A 22,058-nucleotide genomic window follows, 5' to 3' on the forward strand; every position below is an offset into this window, starting at 1 on the left:
ACCGTTACTCTGCCTTTAATAAGATCGTCTTCCTTACTGAGCGCAGCGTTCCTCTTGGGAGGCTGAATCAACTCAAAGGTGCTAAAGTATACAGGGCTGCAACCCATACTAAAGGACCTCATCACAACCTTTAACCTTGGCGCTTCTCAAGAAAGAATTGACCACCCGCCAAATCAACAAGGATGTGGAAGGCTTCTTAGCCGACCGTACAACCCATAAAAAGTATTCAAGAGAAAGGTTAAAAAGTTATGGGATTATGGGAATGTAGTGGCTGAGCCCTCGCCTACTACTGCATTCGTTGCTACGAATGGACCCAGGGTGTAGCAGTACTCGTAAAGAGACTGGACATCTTTGAGATAGAATGATGCGAACACTGACTTGTTTCTCCAATAGGTTGCATCCATAACACTCTGCAGAGAACGGTTCTGTTTGAAGGCCACTGAAGTAGCCACAGCTCTCACTTCATGTGTCCTTACCTTCCGCAAAGCAAGGTCTTCTTCCTTCAGATGAGAATTTGCTTCTCTAATCAGAAGCCTGATGTAGTAAGAAACTGAGTTCTTAGACATCGGTAAAGCAGGTTTCTTGATAGCACACCAGAAGGCTTCTGATTGTCCTCGTAATGGTTTTGACCTTCTTAGATAGTACTTAAGAGCTCTAACTGGGCAAAGTACTCTCTCCAGTTCGTTCCCCACCATGTTGGACAGGCTTGGGATCTCGAACGACTTAGGCCAAGGACGGGAAGGAAGCTCGTTTTTAGCCAAAAAACCGAGCTGCAAGGAACATGTAGCCGTTTCAGATGTGAAACCTATGTTCCTGCTGAAGGCGTGGATCTCACTTACTCTTTTACCTGTTGCTAAGCACACGAGGAAAAGAGTTTTTAATGTGAGGTCCTTAAAAGAGGCTGATTGGAGCGGTTCAAATCCTGATGACATTAGGAACCTTAGGACCACGTCTAGATTCCAGCCTGGAGTGGACAACCGACGTTCCTTTGAGGTCTCAAAAGACCTAAGGAGGTCCTGTAGATCTTTGTTGGAGGAAAGATCCAAGCCTCTGTGGCGGAAAACCGCTGCCAACAAACTTCTGTAACCCTTGATCGTAGGAGCTGATAGGGATCTTACGTTCCTTAGATGTAACAGGAAGTCAGCAATCTGGGTTACATTGGTACTGGTTGAGGAAAAATGCATTGGCCTTGCACCAGCTTCGGAAGACTTCCCATTAAGACTGATAGACTCTGAGAGTGGATGTCGTCCTTGCTCTGGCAATCGCTCTGGCTGCCTCCTTCGAAAAGTCTCTAGCTCTTGAGAGTCTTTCGATAGTCTGAAGGCAGTCAGACGAAGAGCGTGGAGGTTGGGTGTACCTTCTTTACGTGAGGTTGACGCAGAAGGTCCACTCTAGGAGGAAGAGTCCTGGGAACGTCGACCAGCCATTGCAGTACCTCAGTGAACCATTCTCTCGCGGGCCAGAGGGGAGCAACCAACGTCAGCCGTGTCCCTTTGTGAGAGGCGAACTTCTGAAGTACCCTGTTGACAATCTTGAACGGCGGGAATGCATACAGGTTGAGATGGGACCAATCCAGCAGAAAGGCATCCACGCGAACTGCTGCTGGGTCTGGAATCGGAGAACAATACAAGAGGAGCCTCTTGGTCATCGAGGTAGCGAATAGATCTATGGTTGGCTGACCCCACAGGGCCCAAAGTCTGCTGCAAACATTCTTGTGAAGGGTCCACTCTGTGGGGAAGACCTGACCCTTCCGGCTGAGGCGATCTGCCATGACATTCATATCGCCCTGAATGAGCCTCGTTACCAGCGTGAGCTTTCGATCTTTTGACCAAATGAGGAGGTCCCTTGCGATCTCGAACAACTTCCTCGAATGAGTCCCTCCCTGCTTGGAGATGTAAGCCAAGGCTGTGGTGTAGTCGGAGTTCACCTCCACCACCTTGTTAAGCTGGAGGGACTTGAAGTTTATCAAGGCCAAATGAACTGCCAACAACTCCTTGCAATAGATGTGAAGTGTCCTTTGCTCCTGATTCCATGTTCCCGAGCATTCCTGTCCGTCCAGTGTCGCACCCCAGCCCGTGTCCGATGCGTCCGAGAAGAGACGGTGGTCGGAGGTCTGAACAGCCAAAGGTAGACCTTCCTTGAGAAGAATGCTGTTCTTCCACCACGTTAGAGTAGACCTCATCTCTTCGGAAACAGGAACTGAGCCCGTCTCTAGCATCATGTCCTTTATCCAGTGAGCAGCTAGATGATACTGAAGGGGGCGGAGGTGGAGTCTCCCTAACTCGATGAACAGGGCCAGCGATGAAAGTGTCCCTGTTAGACTCATCCACTGCCTGACTAAGCATCGGTTCCTTCTCAGCATGCTCTGGATGCATTCTAGGGCTTGGAAGATCCTTGGGGCCGACGGACAAGTCCGAAAAGCTCGACTCTGAAGATCCATACCCAAGGAGACAATGGTCTGGGATGGAACGAGCTGAGACTCCTCAAAATTGACCAGGAGGCCCAGTTCCTTGGTCAGATCCATAGTCCATTTGAAAATCTCCAGACAGCGACGACTTGAGGGAGCTCTTAAAAGCCAGTCGTCTGACGGAGCCGGACACAAGATCATGATACTGCTGCACAGTCTGTAAACTGTCAATCATGGGCAAGCGAGGAAGTACAGTGACAACCCGAATCTGTCTAGACTGTCTGGGTCGTACAGACAACTCCTTAACGGGTTGCTGAGGTTGCCGCACTGCGTCACAACAAGTCCCTTCTGTTGGTTGTTGAACGTCTTCCCCGTGACACATTGACTCCGTAAACAAAAAATCCTCTAACAAGGACTAAGCTTGGACTGCATGTCATGCAACACAGCTCAAGGTCTATGGGAGCAGGTGTGGTAACAGACGGGATTAGCGGCTGAAGTGTAACCATTACCTTCCCTGTAAGCATGTTATGCTTAAATAAAAGTCCATAAGAGGTTATGCAGCTAAAGGCTCCCTCCAAATGACAGAGTCCTCAAGGGAATATCAGAAGGAGGGAGAAAAGAACTTTCTCATCTACAGGGACCTTATCCTAGAAAAGCTAAGTTCTCTGAGTGAGGGTTCACTGGTGCAAAGCAGCAGACTAGAAGGCAACGTTATGAAACTGCTTGACAGTCTAGTGAGTTGGCAACAACCCAAGATGTGTTGAGAAGCATGCGGTAAGGTATGCAGAGCATGATGTATGCAGAGTATGCTGTATGCAGAGCATGCTGTATGTAGAGCATGTTGTATGCAGAGCATGCTGAATGCAGAGCATGCTGTATGCAGAGCATGTTGTATGCAGAGCATGCTGAATGCAGAGCATGCTGAATGCTGAGCATGTAGTAAGCAGAGCCTGCTGTAAGCAGAGCCTGCTGAAAGGAAAGCAGAGCGTGTGCATGGCGTTTAACATTTCTCAGAAATTCCATGACCAGTGCTAGAGTGCTTTATGCATGCTTGCATGGGGTTTAAACCATGGTATGCTGAACAGCAGAGTCAGAACGAGCTGGAACAACAATAGTGTGGTTTCCTCTTCAAGACTCCGATGAGGGAACACCTGAGGCTCAGTCTGCAAAGGCTGAATAAAAGACAAGCAGAAGGAAGGCGCATGGGTGGAGGAGGCTGACTCCTAGCATGAGTGGTTGAACCCAAGGGTTGCGCTTGCTGAGCGGTTGGCGGAAGCGGAGTAGCAAGTTCCAGTTCCTGTGGTGTGAGCGGAGCGCGATGAGGAAGAGGCTGCGCAGAACAAGGTAAATGTCTCGCAAGCTGAGGCTCCTGAGGCGCAAGGCTAAGGTGTTGTGGTGCTTGCCTTATGGAGGGTTGAGCTCGCTGCAGCAAGAGCTGAGGAAACTGACTCATGGACGGGAGAGGTTGTTGTACCTCAACCGAGTGTTGCATCACTGGTGGAGCAGCAAGTGGAGGCGGAGGAAGAGAGGTATAATCCTCCTGATCCCAATGTAAAGGTTGCCTTAAGAAAGGCGGAGGCTGAACACCACAGGGAACAGCAAACTCAGCACGTGTCTCAACATCGTACGCCTGGCAGGTGGAACTGCTGGCAGGTGGTACTGCGATCAGGCGGAGCGAGTGTAGGTGGAGGGAGTGTAGGCGGAGGCGGAGGAGCAACACTCTCAGCCCGACACTCACGCATCAAGTCCGAAAGCTGTGCTTGCATGGACTGTAGTAGAGTCCACAACATCATACGCCTGGCAGATGGTACTGTGATCAGGCGGAGCGAGTGTAGGAGGAGGGAGTGTAGGCGGAGGCGGAGGAGCAACACTCTCAGCCCGACACTCACTCATCAAGTCCGAAAGCTGTGCTTGCATGGACTGTAGTAGAGTCCACAACATCGTACGCCTGGCAGATGGTACTGTGATCAGGCGGAGCGAGTGTAGGAGGAGGGAGTGTAGGCGGAGGCGGAGGAGCAACACTCTCAGCCCGACACTCACTCATCAAGTCCGAAAGCTGTGCTTGCATGGACTGTAGTAGAGTTCACAACATCGTACGCCTGGCAGATGGTGCTGCGACCAGGCGGAGCAGGTGCAGGCTGGGCGAGCACAGGCGGAGCAGGTGCAGGCTGGGCGAGCACAGGCGGAGCGAGAACAGGTGGAGGGAGTGTAGGCGGAGGAGGAGGTGCAACACTCTCAGCCCGACACTCACGCATCAAGACCGAAAGTTGTGACTGTATGGACTGCAGTAGAGTTAACTTGGGGTCGGCAGACACTAAGTTCTGCTGAGGTAAAGCCTTAACAGCAGAGATCTGTTGTGGCAGAACCTTACTCCTCTTAGGCGGAGTGTAATCAACTGATGACTGAGGAGAGTCAGAGCTAACCCAATGACTGCATTCGGGTTGTGAACTTTAACTTCGTACGTCTGGCATAGGTCTGGACTTAACGTTTAAGAAGTCTTGAGACCTGAGACCAGCGTTACTCTGCCTTTATTTTCTCCCCTAATCTCTTCTGCAGACGAGCAAAATAAGAGCTCAATCGTCTGCGGGTGGGAGTGACGGTCTCGGTAAGACACGCCCACAACCACCGAGAATACTTCTGTGCGCCGATCAAGGCCTGCTGAACCCTTATGCCCTTCGACATTGCTTCTCCCCTGGGCTTGGGAGCTTGCAAGAGGTCCCGGACTGGGAGGACGACTGGCGCGCACAAAAGTACCCTCACGCACTAATCACTTATCACTTTGATTTCTGTTTGCACTTATTTCACTGAACTCGAAACTTTAAGTGGTTTGTACCTGAAATACGCAATTCTATCCTTTCTCAAAGTTAGTAATTGCGAAAACAGAATTACAATGTAACAGAAAAATCTAATGAAAGATAATTCAGTGGTTGGAAAGAGACTAAACACTAGATCACTCTAGAAACGTTTAGTTTCTTCCCCTAAAGAGACTAGGGAGAAGAGCAAAAAACGAAAACGACGTTACTCGTACGCCTGGCAGGCTTGAATGAAACGTTTATCCTCTTTCTCCCTCCGTCTCTATCTCTCTCTCTCTCTCTCTCTCTCTTGACTTAGAACCTGAGAGAAGAGCCCAATCATATATATCGTTAAAACATATTATTGTTAAAGGAAAAAAACTGAAAAGTTCCTTTATTAGGATCAAAACCATTAAGTTAAGAAAGAATAAACAAAACGCTAGACACGGTTACTCTTACTGCAACGTGAAACCGTGAACATTCTTTCTCTATCGTAACGATAGAGTGCAAGTTGAACGTTCTGAACGTCAACAACTGCAGAGACAAAACAAAACGTTAGTTCAGCTTTGAAAACAGTACGAGACTGTCAAAGAAAATCTTTCAAACTCTGTGGCGGAAATAGCATAATATGTTAACAGGTAAAACCGAAATGACGGGCTCAAAGTTTATTAACTTCGGTAAAAGACCGCCTACTATTAGGAAGGTCGAATATAAACAAATATAAAAATTAATTTTAATGAGTTTATAATAAAAGGAAGTTAATCGAAGAGGCCTATAAGAGGCGGAGAGATATAAAATAAATCTATAACTTTTGTTAAGCAAAATTAAGAAAGAGAGTCTATACTCTCTTAGACACCAACACTTCCGTCTAAGGGAAGGGTCGGCCATTGAAAAGTGAACGAGAGTTCATACTCTCTCGTCACCAAAATTAATCAAATTAATTCCAAAAGCTAACTAAGCTAAATATAGAAGTTTCCAGTAAAGCGACAGCCGAAATCAAAGAGAAATACTTCACCAAAGTCGTGAAAATACTCCAAGAACATAAGCGTATCCCAGAACGTCTTGCCGGAAGCACGACAGAGGAATAATTGAGGAGGTGTCAACAAGAAGTACTTGAGTACCTGGCCACAGGTGGCGCTGGTAAATACACCCCCTTCTAGTATTGTGATAGCTGGCGTATCCCTCCATAGAATTCTGTCGGGCAACGGAGTTGACAGCTACATGATTATCGGGTAAGTTTAATATTGAAAATTCAAATTACAAAACATTTCATCTTAACAATCAAATAATTATACAGCATATAATTTTTATTTTTCCTTAATATACAAACATGAGTCAAAGGCCAGTCACATTGTGAAAAGTTGTACGATGTAAACCAGTCTCGGTGTGTCAGAAGGTTTTGAGGCCTAGAAGTTTCTTGGTGAGTTAGAAGGGCATGACATAGACGGGATAACACAAGTGAACAATAATCTGGATCCCAAGAAAAGCTGGAATCGTGGTCTCGAGAAGTGGAGGCTTGAGGGGTATGGTCGTTTGGTGTCCGATCAGGTGGTGCCCTATGGCTCGGTGTACAAATGCGAGGAGACTGTGCACGCTATTACAGGTTAAGCAGTGATGCATCGTAAGATGAGGAGATTGAGCGCATGAAAACCGGAGCGCGAGGTGAGGATCAAGCGCATGAAAACCGGGAACATGGAAACTTAGTGCGTAGAGACCGATTTCGTGGTGACAGACCATGGAGAAACAGTGGGTGCCGAGGATAACCGCAATCTACTTACGTCTAGTGCATGCGTTAAGGAAGCTTTCCTTGCTCAGCCGAGTGAGAACAATTGGAAGTTCCTCCTCCACCACAGGAAGACCTCTCCAGGGCATTCATCTTTGAAGGTGAAACCTGGAAGTCACATGTTGCTTCCAACAATTCTCTTACCACACACATCACTTGCAAGCCAAACAAAATTTTCTTTTTCTACCACCACCATGTGCATGAGTGTTGTAATTCAAGAGGTATTAGTTTGTTGAGTGTAGTTGGAAAAGTGTATGGTAGAGTATTGATTAATAGGATTAAGGATAAAACAGAGAATGCAATCTTGGAAGTACAGGGTGGTTTTAGAAGAGGTAGGGGTTGTATGAATCAGATTTTTACAGTTAGGCAGATATGCGAGAAATATTTAGCAAAAGGTAAGGAGGTGTATGTTGCGTTTATGGATCTGGAGAAAGCATATGATAGAGTTGATAGGGAAGCAATGTGGAATGTGATGAGATTATATGGAGTTGGTGGAAGGTTGTTGCAAGCAGTGAAAAGTTTATACAAAGGTAGTAAAGCATGTGTTAGAATAGGAAATGAAGTGAGTGATTGGTTTCCGGTGAGAGTGGGGCTGAGACAGGGATGTGTGATGTCGCCGTGGTTGTTTAACTTGTATGTTGATGGAGTGGTGAGAGAGGTGAATGCTCGAGTGCTTGGACGAGGATTAAAACTGGTAGGCGAGAATGACCATGAATGGGAGGTAAATCAGTTGTTGTTTGCGGATGATACTGTACTGGTAGCAGACACAGAAGAGAAGCTTGACCGACTAGTGACAGAATTTGGAAGGGTGTGTGAGAGAAGGAAGTTGAGAGTTAATGTGGGTAAGAGTAAGGTTATGAGATGTACGAGAAGGGAAGGTGGTGCAAGGTTGAATGTCATGTTGAATGGAGAGTTACTTGAGGAGGTGGATCAGTTTAAGTACTTGGGGTCTATTGTTGCAGCAAATGGTGGAGTGGAAGCAGATGTACGTCAGAGAGTGAATGAAGGTTGCAAAGTGTTGGGGGCAGTTAAGGGAGTAGTAAAAAATAGAGGGTTGGGCATGAATGTAAAGAGAGTTCTATATGAGAAAGTGATTGTACCAACTGTGATGTATGGATCGGAGTCGTGGGGAATGAAAGTGATGGAGAGACAGAAATTGAATGTGTTTGAGATGAAGTGTCTAAGGAGTATGGCTGGTGTATCTCGAGTAGATAGGGTTAGGAACGAAGTGGTGAGGGAGAGAACGGGTGTAAGAAATGAGTTAGCGGCTAGAGTGGATATGAATGTGTTGAGGTGGTTTGGCCATGTTGAGAGAATGGAAAATGGCTGTCTGCTAAAGAAGGTGATGAATGCAAGAGTTGATGGGAGAAGTACAAGAGGAAGGCCAAGGTTTGGGTGGATGGATGGTGTGAAGAAAGCTCTGGGTGATAGGAGGATAGATGTGAGAGAGGCAAGAGAGCGTGCTAGAAATAGGAATGAATGGCGAGCGATTGTGACGCAGTTCCAGTAGGCCCTGCTGCTTCCTCCGGTGCCTTAGATGACCGCGGAGGTAGCAGCAGTAGGGGAGTCAGCATTATGAAGCTTCATCTGTGGTGGAAATGTGGGAGGTTGGGCTGTGGCACCCTAGCAGTACCAGCTGAACTTGGTTGAGTCCCTGATTAGGCTGAAGGAACATAGAGAGTAGAGGTCCCCTTTTTGTTTTGTTTCTTTGTTGGTGTCGGCTACCCCCCAAAATTGGGGGAAATGCCTTGGTATATGTATGTATGTACCACCACTCCTCTAAATCACCAGTTTTTCTCACTTTCACTTCCAACATTTCTTGATATTCACTTTTTACCTTTGGTGTTTTCAACTCTTCCACCTTCACTACCTCCCACCATTCTATCTCCCCAATCTTTAGCTACAACTAATTTTGCTTCAATCAAAAACTGATCAGACCATACCCTTAAGCATGTACACATCTTGCAATCTTCCAAACATCATTCTTGTTATACAGTAAACACTTAATCCATCAATGCCAGTTCTACAACTCTTCCATTTGCCACTCTTACCTATGTATACTTATCTATATCTCTCTTCTACTTATCACCAGCTCTTGTTCAACACACAAACTGAACAGGATAATAAAATAAATAGCTTTCAATGGAATTTTTTAAACGAAAGAAATAAGTAAACAGGTCAAAAAAGGGTTGCATATGGGACTGGACGCAGTTGCACAAACATAGGTGTATTCATTAAAAAATCTATTTTAAACATGAAAGACGTTCTCTAGCCAAAATTGGTATACTATACAGTAATTGAAATTTCCAAAATTCCAAGCTTGCGGCTGAGTCGCGCTCCTTACGGGTCCTTGGATCAATCGATATTTCCAGAAGCTTTTCAGCACATAGGATGCCATTGATACCCAATTAAGACCACAACTTCCATAGGTCCAAGCCCTTGCAAACCTCATCATTACAGCACAGCAACAGGCTTACTTTGAGAGGCAGAAGAGTATTAGCTTTGCTAGGGGAAGGTAATACTTATGCTACTTTCAAAATGTGCCCTAAGGGGAAGAGTGCATCTCCTCCCTTCTTATGAGTCCCTCTGGAGGACCCTCACCCTGAGGAACCTGATGGTGAGAAGGAGCTACTGTATAGAGCTTCTTCGGCATTAGCTTAGACATTACTAAGTCTGACTCCAAAGAATTTCTCTTAAATTTCTTTCCAAATGAAGAAAAGGCCATGCGCTACACCCGTTACAGAGAGCTGACTGCAAGCAGTCATACCTCTGCAGAAATCGAAAAGTTCATGGGGGAAAAACACAAGCCTTGCTCATTACGATGCCGCATTTTCCGCCTGGCCTCCAAGGGTACAGTCACATGCAGACTCCATGAACGGAAAAAGCAATCAGCAAGGATAAAGAAAATGTGGAAACAGCAAAAGTTAGAAGTAGCAGAGAAGTAGGTGTGTATTGAACTGCAGCAGGAGTCAAAGTGAGGGTTGTTGTGCCTGGCGTGCAGGTCCCCTACCCTCCCCCTGCCAGTAACTATAACTACCTTGTTAAAGGTTATACGGCTCTTCCAACTCCGATGAAGCCATATTCCAGTTGAATGGCAAATTACATTTTGGTAAGTTTCAATGTTGTACATCTTAAAGAAATGGATCTATAAATAATCATTAGGTATAGTATTGTAAGAACTACCTTCTATTAAAGTAAACAATAACAGACCAAATTTAAAATCAATAAAACAAGTTCAATTTATGAGAAACACAAATCACTTATAAATTGTATAAATGGCAACAATTTAAAAAAAAAAAAAGGATGAATCAATGTACTGTACACCAAACTCTACAGCAGCACTTCTATCAACACTAACTTCACTGAACAACTGCTGCTTATAACATTAACTTATGCATAACTATCAATGAGAAAATTAAAATGTAAATAATCGTACCTCGTTTATTTACAGACGAATGGAGAGCAACCATAGATAAGGTCATTAACGTAGATGTAAACTTTGGACCGCCAGGTGACAAGAACGTTTTGGCAACCACAGCAGGTAAAGGCTGGCCATATTCCTGGTGAAAAGCAATAAAACTTTGAATTAAGGCTTTGTTAATGATTAATAAACACTGAAAACTACTGTCTAGGCTTGAAACAAAATATATCAATTTCATCACAAAACTATCACTTATGCAGTATCTACAGTCATGATTTTTTAACGTACCAGATACTAGAGCCTTTTGTCTATCAAACAATAACAGCAGCAGTAACGCTGTACACATAACATGCATATTCAGAGAATACGTTAACAGCTGAGCTGAATTCCTATGTTGTTTCCTTGTCTTAGGTATTTTCTAAAGGTTTTCAGCATTATTCCATTACCTATTTTACTACATTACTTTTTCATTGAAGTTTCCCCTATGAGAAATCATTTAATTCTGTGTTTTAAAAGTTGATAGCTAATTCTAACTACATGACCAAAAGCATTTTCTCTGAACAAGGTTTATGTTAATAGTTAGCAATAATTCCACTTATATATAAATGAAAAAAAAAATGAAATACAATGAACATAACTAGAAAAACACAACAAACTTACTTTATTCACATGACCGGAAGGAAAAAGGAAACTACATTCTCTTTTCTAGCCTTGATGAAAGAAAATGGAGCACTCGAAGTTTATCGGAGACTAGTATAAATATCTTTACCTCAAATTCTTGTAGAACTAGAGGGGCACTCAGTAGAGCGCAGACCTCAACCACAGCAGCTTATTACTCGACCTTTTACTCTACCTTGACCTTGATCTTTGACCTAGGGCTTTCAAAATTGAATCACTTCCATGTCTAAACATAACAATTAATCCTTGGAAGTTTTACTTCTCTATGAGTAAAATTGTGACTTTCGCCACGGCAGCTTATTTCTCGACCTTTTGCTCGAACTTGATCTTTGACCTAGGACTTTAAAAATTGAATCAGTTCCTGTCTCAACATCACAAATTTTTGAGTAATTTGAATTTTTCCTAACATACTTACCTAGAACTACCTTCTTAGGAGTTACTGGTTAACTCTACCTAACCGACCAGCTTTTCGTATAGTTTACCCCCCTCTTCCCGTTTTCAACGGGGTCAACCTCTGGCAGTGTGGTACATGCCCTGAGGCGACCCCGGGGTCAGGCAGCGTGCTAGCTCAGGTCAAATCGTCAGTAAGTTTCTGGTCGCGACGCGATAAACATCTCGCCGCGCTCTCTCTTACCTTGTGCGACCCTTGTGTCCCCCGATCCTTTGTGCTTACCGCGTGTTACCCACGTGTTTCATTTTCACTTTCCCGTTCCATCCTTCTGTCTCTTGGTGTGTTAGCTTTGTGTTATGGAGCATCCTCGTCGTTGCCCTGGGCCTGTGGCTGGGAAGTCTTGCGGAGCTTTCCTCTCTAAGCCTGAGGTTGATCCCTACTCCTTGTGCTCCACGTGTAGGGGGAAAGCGTGTTCTCCTACCTCTACGTGCCCGGAGTGTGCTAATTAGTCTGAGATCCAGTGGGTGCTCTTCGGGACGAAGAAGAAGAAGGCAGCTAAGAAGATGCCTAAGGATTCCAGCTTTTCTTCGCCTGTAGGTTCGCCAGACGACTCGGCAGACCGTAGCGCCCGTCCTTCTTCCCCTACCCAGCGTAGGGGACGAGGTAAGTCCGTTGCGGGAAAGAGGTCCATTGCCCTTCCCCAAGAGTCTGATATTCCTGTGGGGGAAGTTTCCAGTGTGGGGCAGGCATGTGTGGGGCCTGAGTGTAGTGCGGAAGTGTGGGTAGGAGGCGAGGGCCTGGTGCCCGCAGGTCCCGTCGCCTCGGAAGATCCAATGTGGGGTAGGCCGAGTGCCGATACTTCCCCTGCCTCGTGGCGTGTTTCGGGTGCTTCAACCGCCGGGGGAGACACGGAGAAAGGTAGTTCGTCGTCTTCGGACCCCGCCACGTGGGTGAAACCTAGGACTCCCTTCAGGTCTTCCGTTAGAGGAGAAGAGGATGTAGATCAATGGCTCTGTAAAGGGCTCGCGCGGTCTCCTCCGGCTCCCTCGGCTACGCTACCCCCCGTGTTTCTGCAACCGCCCACACCTGAGAAACGACGTGATTTTCCCCCCGCAGTCTTGGATGTGTCGGCCGGCCGGAGAGCTCCGTCTTCATCCTCGTCGTCGTCATCGGACTCTTCGTCTTCTTCGTCTTCAGAGGACGAAGACAGAAACCTTAGCAAGAGGAAGAGGGAGAAATACCGCAAGAAGAAAAAGTCTCGTTCCCGCTCGAGACTCTATGAGTAAAATTGTGACCATAAAGTTGTTCACACACAAACAAACGGACAAGCAAGGGCAAAAACATAACCTCTCAACTTCATTGGCGGAGGTAAAAATTGAATATTTACGTACTTTACACGGGTCAGAAAAGGATTACGTAAGTACCGCAAGTGCTTCCGTAAATATAATAAAAGGACGTTTTGATATATTCACATAGGAACAAATAAACCACTTATAACGAATTAAGAAAAGGACCAACACTTAGAAGAGCAGTAATCAGTAAGTCCATATTCTTTGTCTATTCTATCTATTTACCAAGGCACTTACCCCAATTTTGGGGGGTAGCAAACATCAAACAAAGGAACAAAAGGAGACCTTTCCTCTCTCCGCTCCTTCCAGCATGACGTGGAATTCAGCCGAGTTTGGCTGGTATTGCTAGGGTGCCACAGGCCCCCCCCCCCCCCCCCTTCACAGGAATATTCTATATTCCTGTGAGATATCAAATATTCTTTGTGGCCAGACAAAATAGACTTAATATAGTTGGGCAGGTGGTTGGCTCCTCCTTTCTACCTTATTTGAAGGTACACTCGGGCACACTATTCTACCTTCTTTCTCTTAATCTTGTTTTTCAAAAGTTTTTATAGTTAATATATGAGAAATTTATTTTAATGCTGTTGCTCTTAAAATATTTCATTTTAATTGTTAACAACTTATCGTAGTTTATTTATTTTCTTGTTTCCTTTCCTCACTGGGCTATTTTTCCTGTTGGAGACCTTGGGTTTATACCAACCTGCTTTTACAACTAAGGTTGTAGCTAAGTAGTAATAATAATAATAATAATAATAATAATAATAATTCAGCTCTTAATGAAGACATACGTACTTCTATTTAAGAGACGATAGACTGTATATGTGTAGGAGTAAATAAATCATGCTAATTGAATGATTTACTAAACAAAAAAACGATGTAAAACTGTACACAATAGTTATATTTTCAATTACCTTTTGAAGGAGCTTGTACCATTCAAATGTTGCCTTGTGAAACTGGTACTCTTGCTTCTTATCCAATACTGGCCAACAGTCACGAAACACCTTAGATGCCTTCTCCTGGTCAATACAGGTGAACAGAAAATGAAGGATATGTTCTCCCAATTTCTTATTCATCCGTACAAACATTTTCTGAAAGTATGGGAGATTTTTTTATTATATGACACTATACACACACATCCTACTATGTCAAGGATATTGGGGCAGACAAAATCCCATGAAGACTAGCTAATAAACAGAAAATATCGAACTAAAGTCTGATAAATAGATTAAAAAATTCTATCCTCAACCTCTTTAAATTTTTTCATTCATAAAGACAATTTTACTGTACAGTTTAGCTTCCAGTATAACATAATTTTACAAAACTGTTCTTCTGAGACATCTTTTTTTCCTGAAGTTAATGGCATTAGGCCTATTCTTGAATTTATGAATGGTATTAGTGAAGTTAATGGCATTAGGCCTATTCTTGAATTTATGAATGGTATTATCTTCATATGAAAAAAATGTATGAGTTAAAATTCACCTAAAACCCTCCCTAATAAATTTTCATATTACAAGTATTCTTACACTTCTTAGTTACCACCTTCACCCATTCATGATAGTCCTCACTCTCATCGTGACCCTTTTCCTATTCTTTTTTCAAATAACTCTTACCTTCCCTCTCCCTTTGTTAATTCTTAATATGCTTAATCCCTTTACCTGCTTCAATATCACTAATAATTCTTTCCCCACTATCACATACTTTAGTCTTTTCTTTCACTTTCAACCCATTAATTGAAACAGAAGACAGTCCTCCAACTGCACCTTCACCTATGAAGTCTTAAATCATCTTTACAACTTGCCGATCGTAGCTTGCATTCATTCCTATACTCACTCTTCGTTCTCTCTTAGTCTTATCGCTAAACCTTCTTCCACTCTTTCTACAATTCCTTCAGTTTTCTCAGCTCCTCCTGCGTATTATTGTCACCTTTCAAACTCTTATTCTCTACTATCATCTCTTCTTGTCCTAGTCAAGAGAAATTCATCCTTTGATACCTTTATTTGCTCCTCCATTTTCACAAACAATCCTAATTCTAATTCTTTCATACGTCCAACATTCGAACCTCGGCAATCCCTGTTCAGGCATTAAAAATAATGAGGTAGGATTGAAAAACAAACCTCACACCTTTGAATCTTATTGAAAAAAAGTTTCTTCAGTATGAATTTTCCCATTTCTTCATTGTTATATAACTAGACTCTTACACAGGAGGGTAATTTAAGCTACACATTATCCTTAAACCTATGATTTCTTAATACTAATAACATTAAAAAGTAAGCCAACAACTTGAAATAAACAAAAAATACATGAAAATTTGCATATATATATATAATTATTATAATTACTAGCTAAGCTATAATTCTAGTTGGAAAAGCAGGATGCCATAGGGCTCCAACAGGAAAAATAGCTCAGTGATTAAAGGAAATAAGTTAACAGATTGAACACTGTGCCTGAGTGTACCCTCAAGCAAGAAAACTAGTGAAGGACCATGGTACAGAGGCTATGGCACTACACAAGACTAGACAACACAGATTTGATTTTGGAGTGTCCTTCTCCTACAGGAGTAGCTTACCATAGCTAAGGAGTCTCTTTTACCTTTACCAAGTGGAAAGTAGTCACTGAACAGTTACAGTGCAGTAGTTAACAACTCGAGTGTTATCAGGTGTATGGGGAAAGCGGAAAATGTATAAAGAATGGGCCAGATAATTCGGTGTATGTGTAGGCTAGGGAAAAATGAGCCATACCTAGAGGATGATTCAATGCAGTACTATCTGGTCACTCAAAGGACTTAATAACTCTCTAGCGGTAGTATCTCAATGGATGGTTGGTGCCTTTGCTAACCTATTACCTACTCAACATAAAAACATTCTCTGCAAGTTTGAACTTCTAAAGCTCCAATGATTCAATTGCTTGATTAGGAAGATCCCTCCACAATTTAGTCTTAGCTGTAATAAAACTTCTAGAATACTGTGCAGTGTTGTCCCTTATGATGGAGAAGGCAAGAATTTTGGAATTAACTACATACCTAATAGTACATACAGAATGGAAAGTCCAAGAATATCTGAATGCAAAATATGGCCTGAATTATGAAAAAAACTTATGCCACATGCATAAGAACTAACTGAACGATGGTGCCAGAGACTAATATCAAAATCAGAAATAAGAAATTTAATAAACCACAATTTTTGTCCAAAAATTAAGATGAGAGTCAGCAGCTGAACATCAGACAAGAAAACAATACTAGAAATAAGGTAGACTGAAAGAATTAAAACATTCTTTCATGATAGATTAATCACCAAACGTTTTAAAAGACTTTTCTGAATATACATACTGTACATATATATACGTATCTCCTTTATATAACAAAGAGCATGTGTCTTGGTATAATTATATGAATTTCTTCCAGGTCACGCTCAGTGGCAAGACGTATAACTACTGTACTGTACTCGATCTCTCCCCGTCCCTCGGGTAGGGGAGGAGAAGGGTTGCAGTCAGGAGAGGGGAGGGGTGGTAAGGGTTGAATCTGCATGCGTGCATATCCATCTAAATATTTAGCCACATTCAGTCTTATTCCCACTAAAGGAATACTGTTTGCATTCCTGTAGGAACAAATAAAAGGTTCTAAAAAGATAAAGAAACATGGTGGCAAAGAGCTGCTTCATATACATCCACATCAGAAGTGGCCAAAGACAGATTGTGGATCCCCTTGCTTCCCGTTGTTACCTAAATACCTTGGTAACGATTAAACAGACAAACCAAACTGGTAAATCTAAAGGACGAAAGATTTGTTATCACTTATGAAATTACAAAATTTGGCAATTAAGGTAATAAATTATGCTAAATCTCACAGATGTGAAATAAAAATAATCCTAAGTAATCAAGCATTCGTTGGCTACGTTATCCAAATTAAAACTTACCTGATTGACTGGTGTACGAAGGCTGTGCTCCAGGGAGACTGCATCAAGACCAAGGACCAGTAGTGACGAGTAAAGTACCTGACCGGTGTCATAGGAGTCATCTAATGGATGCATAGGAGCCATTGCAATTTTGAGTTTTGAATGGTCTGCAAAAAAATACAATCATTTTAAAAAATCTAAAAATTTAACTATTGAAGATTATAGTGAAAAATATAAAATTCTAAAACTAATCCTATACTTTTCCTAGCTATGCAAATATCAAAAATTTTAATACAGTAGTAAACATAATTTGTATTTTTCCTATCTATACAAACCTAAGACCTTTAACAGGACTATGACGTCAGCAAAACTGGAACCTCCATTTTAACTTTTAACGAGGTAGTTAGAGTTTCTAATGGGTGGAGAGTAAGCCCCACCCACTTGCCAGTTAAAGTAACTCTCCCTTTGGCCTTAACCTACGACTTTTGGTGTGGTTGAGGCAGGCAGTGTAATTTAAATGACGCAGTTTTACATACAGTAGTTAGGAAAAATACAAATTACTTAATATAATCAAGACTCAGACTCCAAGAAAATATTCCCAAGAGGCTAATACGTCAACTGGGAATGAAACCAAGAATACGTTTCATGGCCACAGCCAGTTAGTAATGTAGAAGGAGATGTCTGCCTTCGACCAAGGTTAAAATCGAAGTAAGAAAAGTATGAGGGAGCGAGGGGCAGACGGTCCTTCTCCCCGCTAACATTGGCAGTTGTTTATACCTCGTTAAAAGTTTTATAGTCATTTGTCAGTTTGCAATGATTTCTTGTTCTACAGTAAAGAACATAGCGTTTGTATACAGCATAAGGACAACTAATATTAAATGAAAATGGTGGTAAGAAGGAAAACAACTTAAGAAACTTGGGTGACATCCAAATAAATATCAAAAGCAACTTAGTCCTGGAAAGTCTGTAATTGGTTGGGACAGACTGGGTCGGTAATTACCATGGGTAAATAATTGTTATCATCAATATTCCTAATGAAAAGAAGAAGAAATGTTCCTGGAGTATTCATAGGTACTTTGAACTGTTCTGATGCAAATAATTGGGGGAAACCCATATTTTTTTTTTAAATTTAGATGTTTCAAAATTCTAAAAGTTATGATGGAAAAAACACATTTTAAAAGATAAACAAACACAAAAACACCACCTAACCTAACCTATGAGACATATCCTTACCTACCGGGGGGAGCATAGCCACTGCGATGTCTAAGTAGACCGCCTTATCCTTAGCTTACCCTAAGACTAAGTTTTAACTGTGTTTGCTTCCTAACTGGCTTCACTCGTGACAAGGTAACACTAAACCATATTTCGAAAATCATAAAACTAGCATCATAATATCGTATTTCAGATAAAGATAACATTTTGCTCATAAAGAAAATTGATTTGACAAGTAATAAAATTTACACCTCTCCCAACCAACTACATACACCCATAATAATGTAGTAAGATGGATATCCCCTTAGAAACATTTCTTTTTTCCAGACGTCTTTAGATTTACAAAGAATGACTTAGTGTTACCTTGCCAGGAGAGAAGCCAATTGGAAAGCAAACACAGGTCTGCTGTGAGGAGAAATCCTGCAAGTTGTTAGTGAAAGCTGTCACTACCTTAATTAATGTCGTCAGCACTTTGGGGTCAAACTGAGCTTCTAAGAAGAGTGTCTGCAGCGAGAAGGAAATCAGCTAGCGTTGGTCAAAGATGTCATCGTCTTAATTAGTGTTGTCAGCATATTCTGTAAAGAAACTTGTGATTAACTGTTATTGCCAGGGTTGACTACTGTAATTTCATCTATTACAGTCTACCCAAAGTGCAACTTAAGAAATTACAAAACATTAAACAGAGGAGCAGGACTGAAAAAAGGTGTTCCAACCCAAAAAGATTACTTCCATACTAATTGAATTATACTGGTTGCCTATTAAAGCTGGAATAGGGGTTAACTAGTGCACTGTAACTGTTCAGTGGCCACTTTCCTCTTGGTAAGGGTAGAGGAGACTCTTTACCTAAGGTAAAGAGCTCTTCTAAGAAGACGCTCCAAACTCAAACCATTGTTATCGAGTCTTGGGTAGTGTCACAGCCTCTGTCTTAGGTTAGAGTTCTCTTACTTAAGGGTACACTCGGGCACACTATTCCATCTTATTTCTCTTCCTCTTGTTTTGTTAAAGTTTTTATAGTTTATATAGGAAACATTCATTTTAATATTGTTCTTAAAATATATAATTTTTCATGGTTTCTTTTCCTCACTAGGTTGTATTCCCTGTTGGAGCCCCAAGGCTTACAGCATCTTGCTTTTCCACCAAGGGTTGTAGCTTAGCAAGTAATAATAATAATAATAATAATAATAATAATAATAATAATAATAATAATAAAGATATGTGCATTAACTCATATAGTTACCAGGACAGGGCATCCAAAATATCTAAGAGAATAGCTACACATCGTACAACCAAGAAATTGTGTTCACATGAAAATAGTTACAGCTGGTTTCAAATGATTGGAACCTAGATATATGTCTACTGTATGCTTTATGGCTTTTAAATATATGGCCCCAAAATTATACAAAAAGCTCCCAGGAGACACCCAAAAGATTGAATGTATTATTATTATTATTATTACCAGCCAAGCTATAACCCTAGTTGGAAAAGAAAGATGCTATAAGCCCAAGGGCTCCAACACGGAAAAATAGCCCAGAGAGGAAAGGAAACAAGGAAATAAATAAGAGAAGCATTAACAATCAAAATAAAATATTTTATGAACAGTAACATCATGAGATTAATCTTTCTAAAGGAAACTGAAGATTTGTTTTCTAAATCCTTCGATAATGTGGATTTGAAAATAAACGAAAATATGAGGTGTGAAATAATGAATGCCTTGGAATGCATATAATAAAACCAAAATGAATTGTGAAAGGTCTTGTAAAAGGGTCCCCTTGCTATAGAGGCCATAACTGTTATTGTAAAGTAAGTAACGAATCATGGGTAATATTTCAGTAGAGTCCCACCCCGCCATTACTACTTGCCAGTACATAGGAGGTCGATGTCTTTCTTTTTTCCCGAGAAGGCGAGCACACAGCACAGCAAAAACCATGAAAAACTATCAAAATATTACCAAAATTCAATGGATTTTGCTGCCCCATGCGCTCGCTTCGCTCGGGAAAAAAGAAAAACCATCAAGCTATTATGTACTGGCAAGCGGTAATGGCCGGGTGGGACTCGACCGAAATATTACCGAATAGTGTAGAGATACGAGAATAGTTTTAAGTTATTGAAGTATTGGAGCTTCTATTATTATTATTAATTTATTCTCATTTATTTATTTCCTTATTTCCTTTCCTCACTGGGCTATTTTTCCCTATTGGAGCCCTTGGGCTTCTAGCATCTTGCTTTTCCAACTAGGGTTATAGCTTGGCTAATAATAATAATAATAATATTACTTCCTAAGGAAAAGCAAGATGCTATAAGCCCAAGGGCTCCAACAGGGAAAAACAGCCCAGTGAGAAAAGGAAATAAATAAGCGATAAAAGTAGTAATGAACAACTGCAACATTTTAAAAACATTCAAGAGCTTTAAAATATACAGTAAGCTCCCACTAGATATCAGAATGGCAGAATATTAAGGCTTTCAAGGAGAAACTAGAAGACTTTCTTATTATGGCGCTTTGATAATGTAGATTTTGATTGAGGTACACTCACACACACTATTCTTTCCTTATTTACTTTCCTCACTTTTTTCCCAATTAGGGTTGTAGCCTGGCTAGTAATGATGACAATGATAATTTGACAGGACCAAGAAAAAGCCCTTAAATTAAAAGTAAAGTAAATTAATGTACTGTATAGGATAGCAAGATCGTAATTTGAGAATAAGTCAAAATATTATTTGTGTTTACCTTTTGTCAGTTGTCAAGTTCGTCCCGCCAACGACATGATAAATGTTGACATCATTTTTGAATAATTCTATTATATTTGATTGTAGCCTTTGATAACACATGAATTATTAGTTAATTAAAATTGAAAGAAATATTTATATGGATTAAATTCATATTTTTTATGCCTAAAAGTATTTCTACTTTGAGGTTTGTTGATGAGAAATTTGAACGAAGTTTACTTATGAGGTTTTACTCTAACAACCTTTGTCAGTTTTAGGGTAGTGGCAGGGTTGCCAGATTATTTCGACTGAGTTATCGTACATGAGCCTTAAAATTGTCGTTTTTCAACCAAAATTATCGTACACAGTTTCAATATAATTATTAGGGTGTTACATGATTGACTTATTTCAAAATATTTTAGTATAATTGTTTAATTAAACCCACACACACCTACATTGTTTATACCTTAGGTATGTATCGTACATCGTACCGGACCCAAAATAATCGTACACGTACTATAATTATCGTACGAATGGCAACCCTGGGTAGTGGTGATAGTAGTAGTTCTTTAGTGAGGTCTAGATTTAGAACAGCTCCTCTAATGTTGTGGTGTATTTTAGTTTTGAGTTTTCAGCCTTTTTGTAATATTTCGTCGTTTTCTCTACATTTCTTATAAAATTCTATTTTCTAATATAACTTTCATTGAATAGAAATGTTCCTTCTATTTTCTTTAGGTCTTCATATGGTTGTTCAATTAATTCAAATTTTCATTTCTCTATTTCAGGCGAAAGTGTTAAATCCGCTATAACTTAATAAAAAGAAAACAATTATTGATTATACATCATCCAATCCAGATATCTATCTATAATGCTTAATTTCAATGTGTTTTCCTGTTCTGAAATATAACATGAATGCAAAAGTATTGTCATATGTATATATATATATATATATATATATATATATATATATATATATATATATATATATATATATATATATATATATATATATATATATATATATATATTATATACACACACACACACACACACATATATATATATATATATATATATATATATATATATATATATATATATATATATATATATATATATATATATATATATAAACTTTATTTCTTCAACTTTCTGTACATTTCTAAGCTCACTTTTTTCCTGCTATATTTCAGTATCTAATTTTCTCTTCATTTATTCTTCCCATTTGTCTTATATCTCATTTAAATCTAGTAGATACTTAACTGGTTCTTTAAACTACTCCCTTCTTTTTCTTGTATGACCAGGGTTATTGTTTTCTAGGACTATATATCTTTTATTTTTCTTATTCAGGGTACTGTTACTTTACTGCAGCTTCCCATATATGACATTTTTCAGATTTTGCCCCTCTATCTCCCCTTAATGTAGTAATAGC

At 40.9% G+C, this 22,058-nt stretch overlaps 1 protein-coding gene across 4 annotated transcripts in view; it reads right to left on the minus strand.

The window, feature by feature from the left end:
• Nucleotides 1–20,851, minus strand: part of LOC137649939 (uncharacterized) — a 61,859-nt gene extending 41,008 nt beyond the window's left edge. The window contains exons 1-5 of one of the 4 annotated variants that reach the window (XM_068382898.1): nt 20,649–20,851; nt 18,287–18,498; nt 16,733–16,878; nt 13,733–13,909; nt 10,419–10,542 (exon numbers count right to left, since the gene is read on the minus strand). In XM_068382898.1, the coding sequence (XP_068238999.1) occupies nt 10,419–10,542; nt 13,733–13,909; nt 16,733–16,855 (424 nt within the window). In that variant the 5' untranslated portion in view covers nt 16,856–16,878; nt 18,287–18,498; nt 20,649–20,851. Of the gene's footprint in view, nt 1–10,418; nt 10,543–13,732; nt 13,910–16,732; nt 16,879–18,286; nt 18,499–20,487; nt 20,596–20,648 lie in introns of those variants that run through there. The other 3 variants (XM_068382896.1, XM_068382897.1, XM_068382899.1) reach the window with 3 other exon arrangements.
• Between the last annotated feature and the right edge of the window lie 1,207 nt (nt 20,852–22,058).

Source organism: Palaemon carinicauda, chromosome 11, assembly GCF_036898095.1.
Source record: "Palaemon carinicauda isolate YSFRI2023 chromosome 11, ASM3689809v2, whole genome shotgun sequence".
Lineage (NCBI taxonomy): Eukaryota > Metazoa > Arthropoda > Malacostraca > Decapoda > Palaemonidae > Palaemon > Palaemon carinicauda.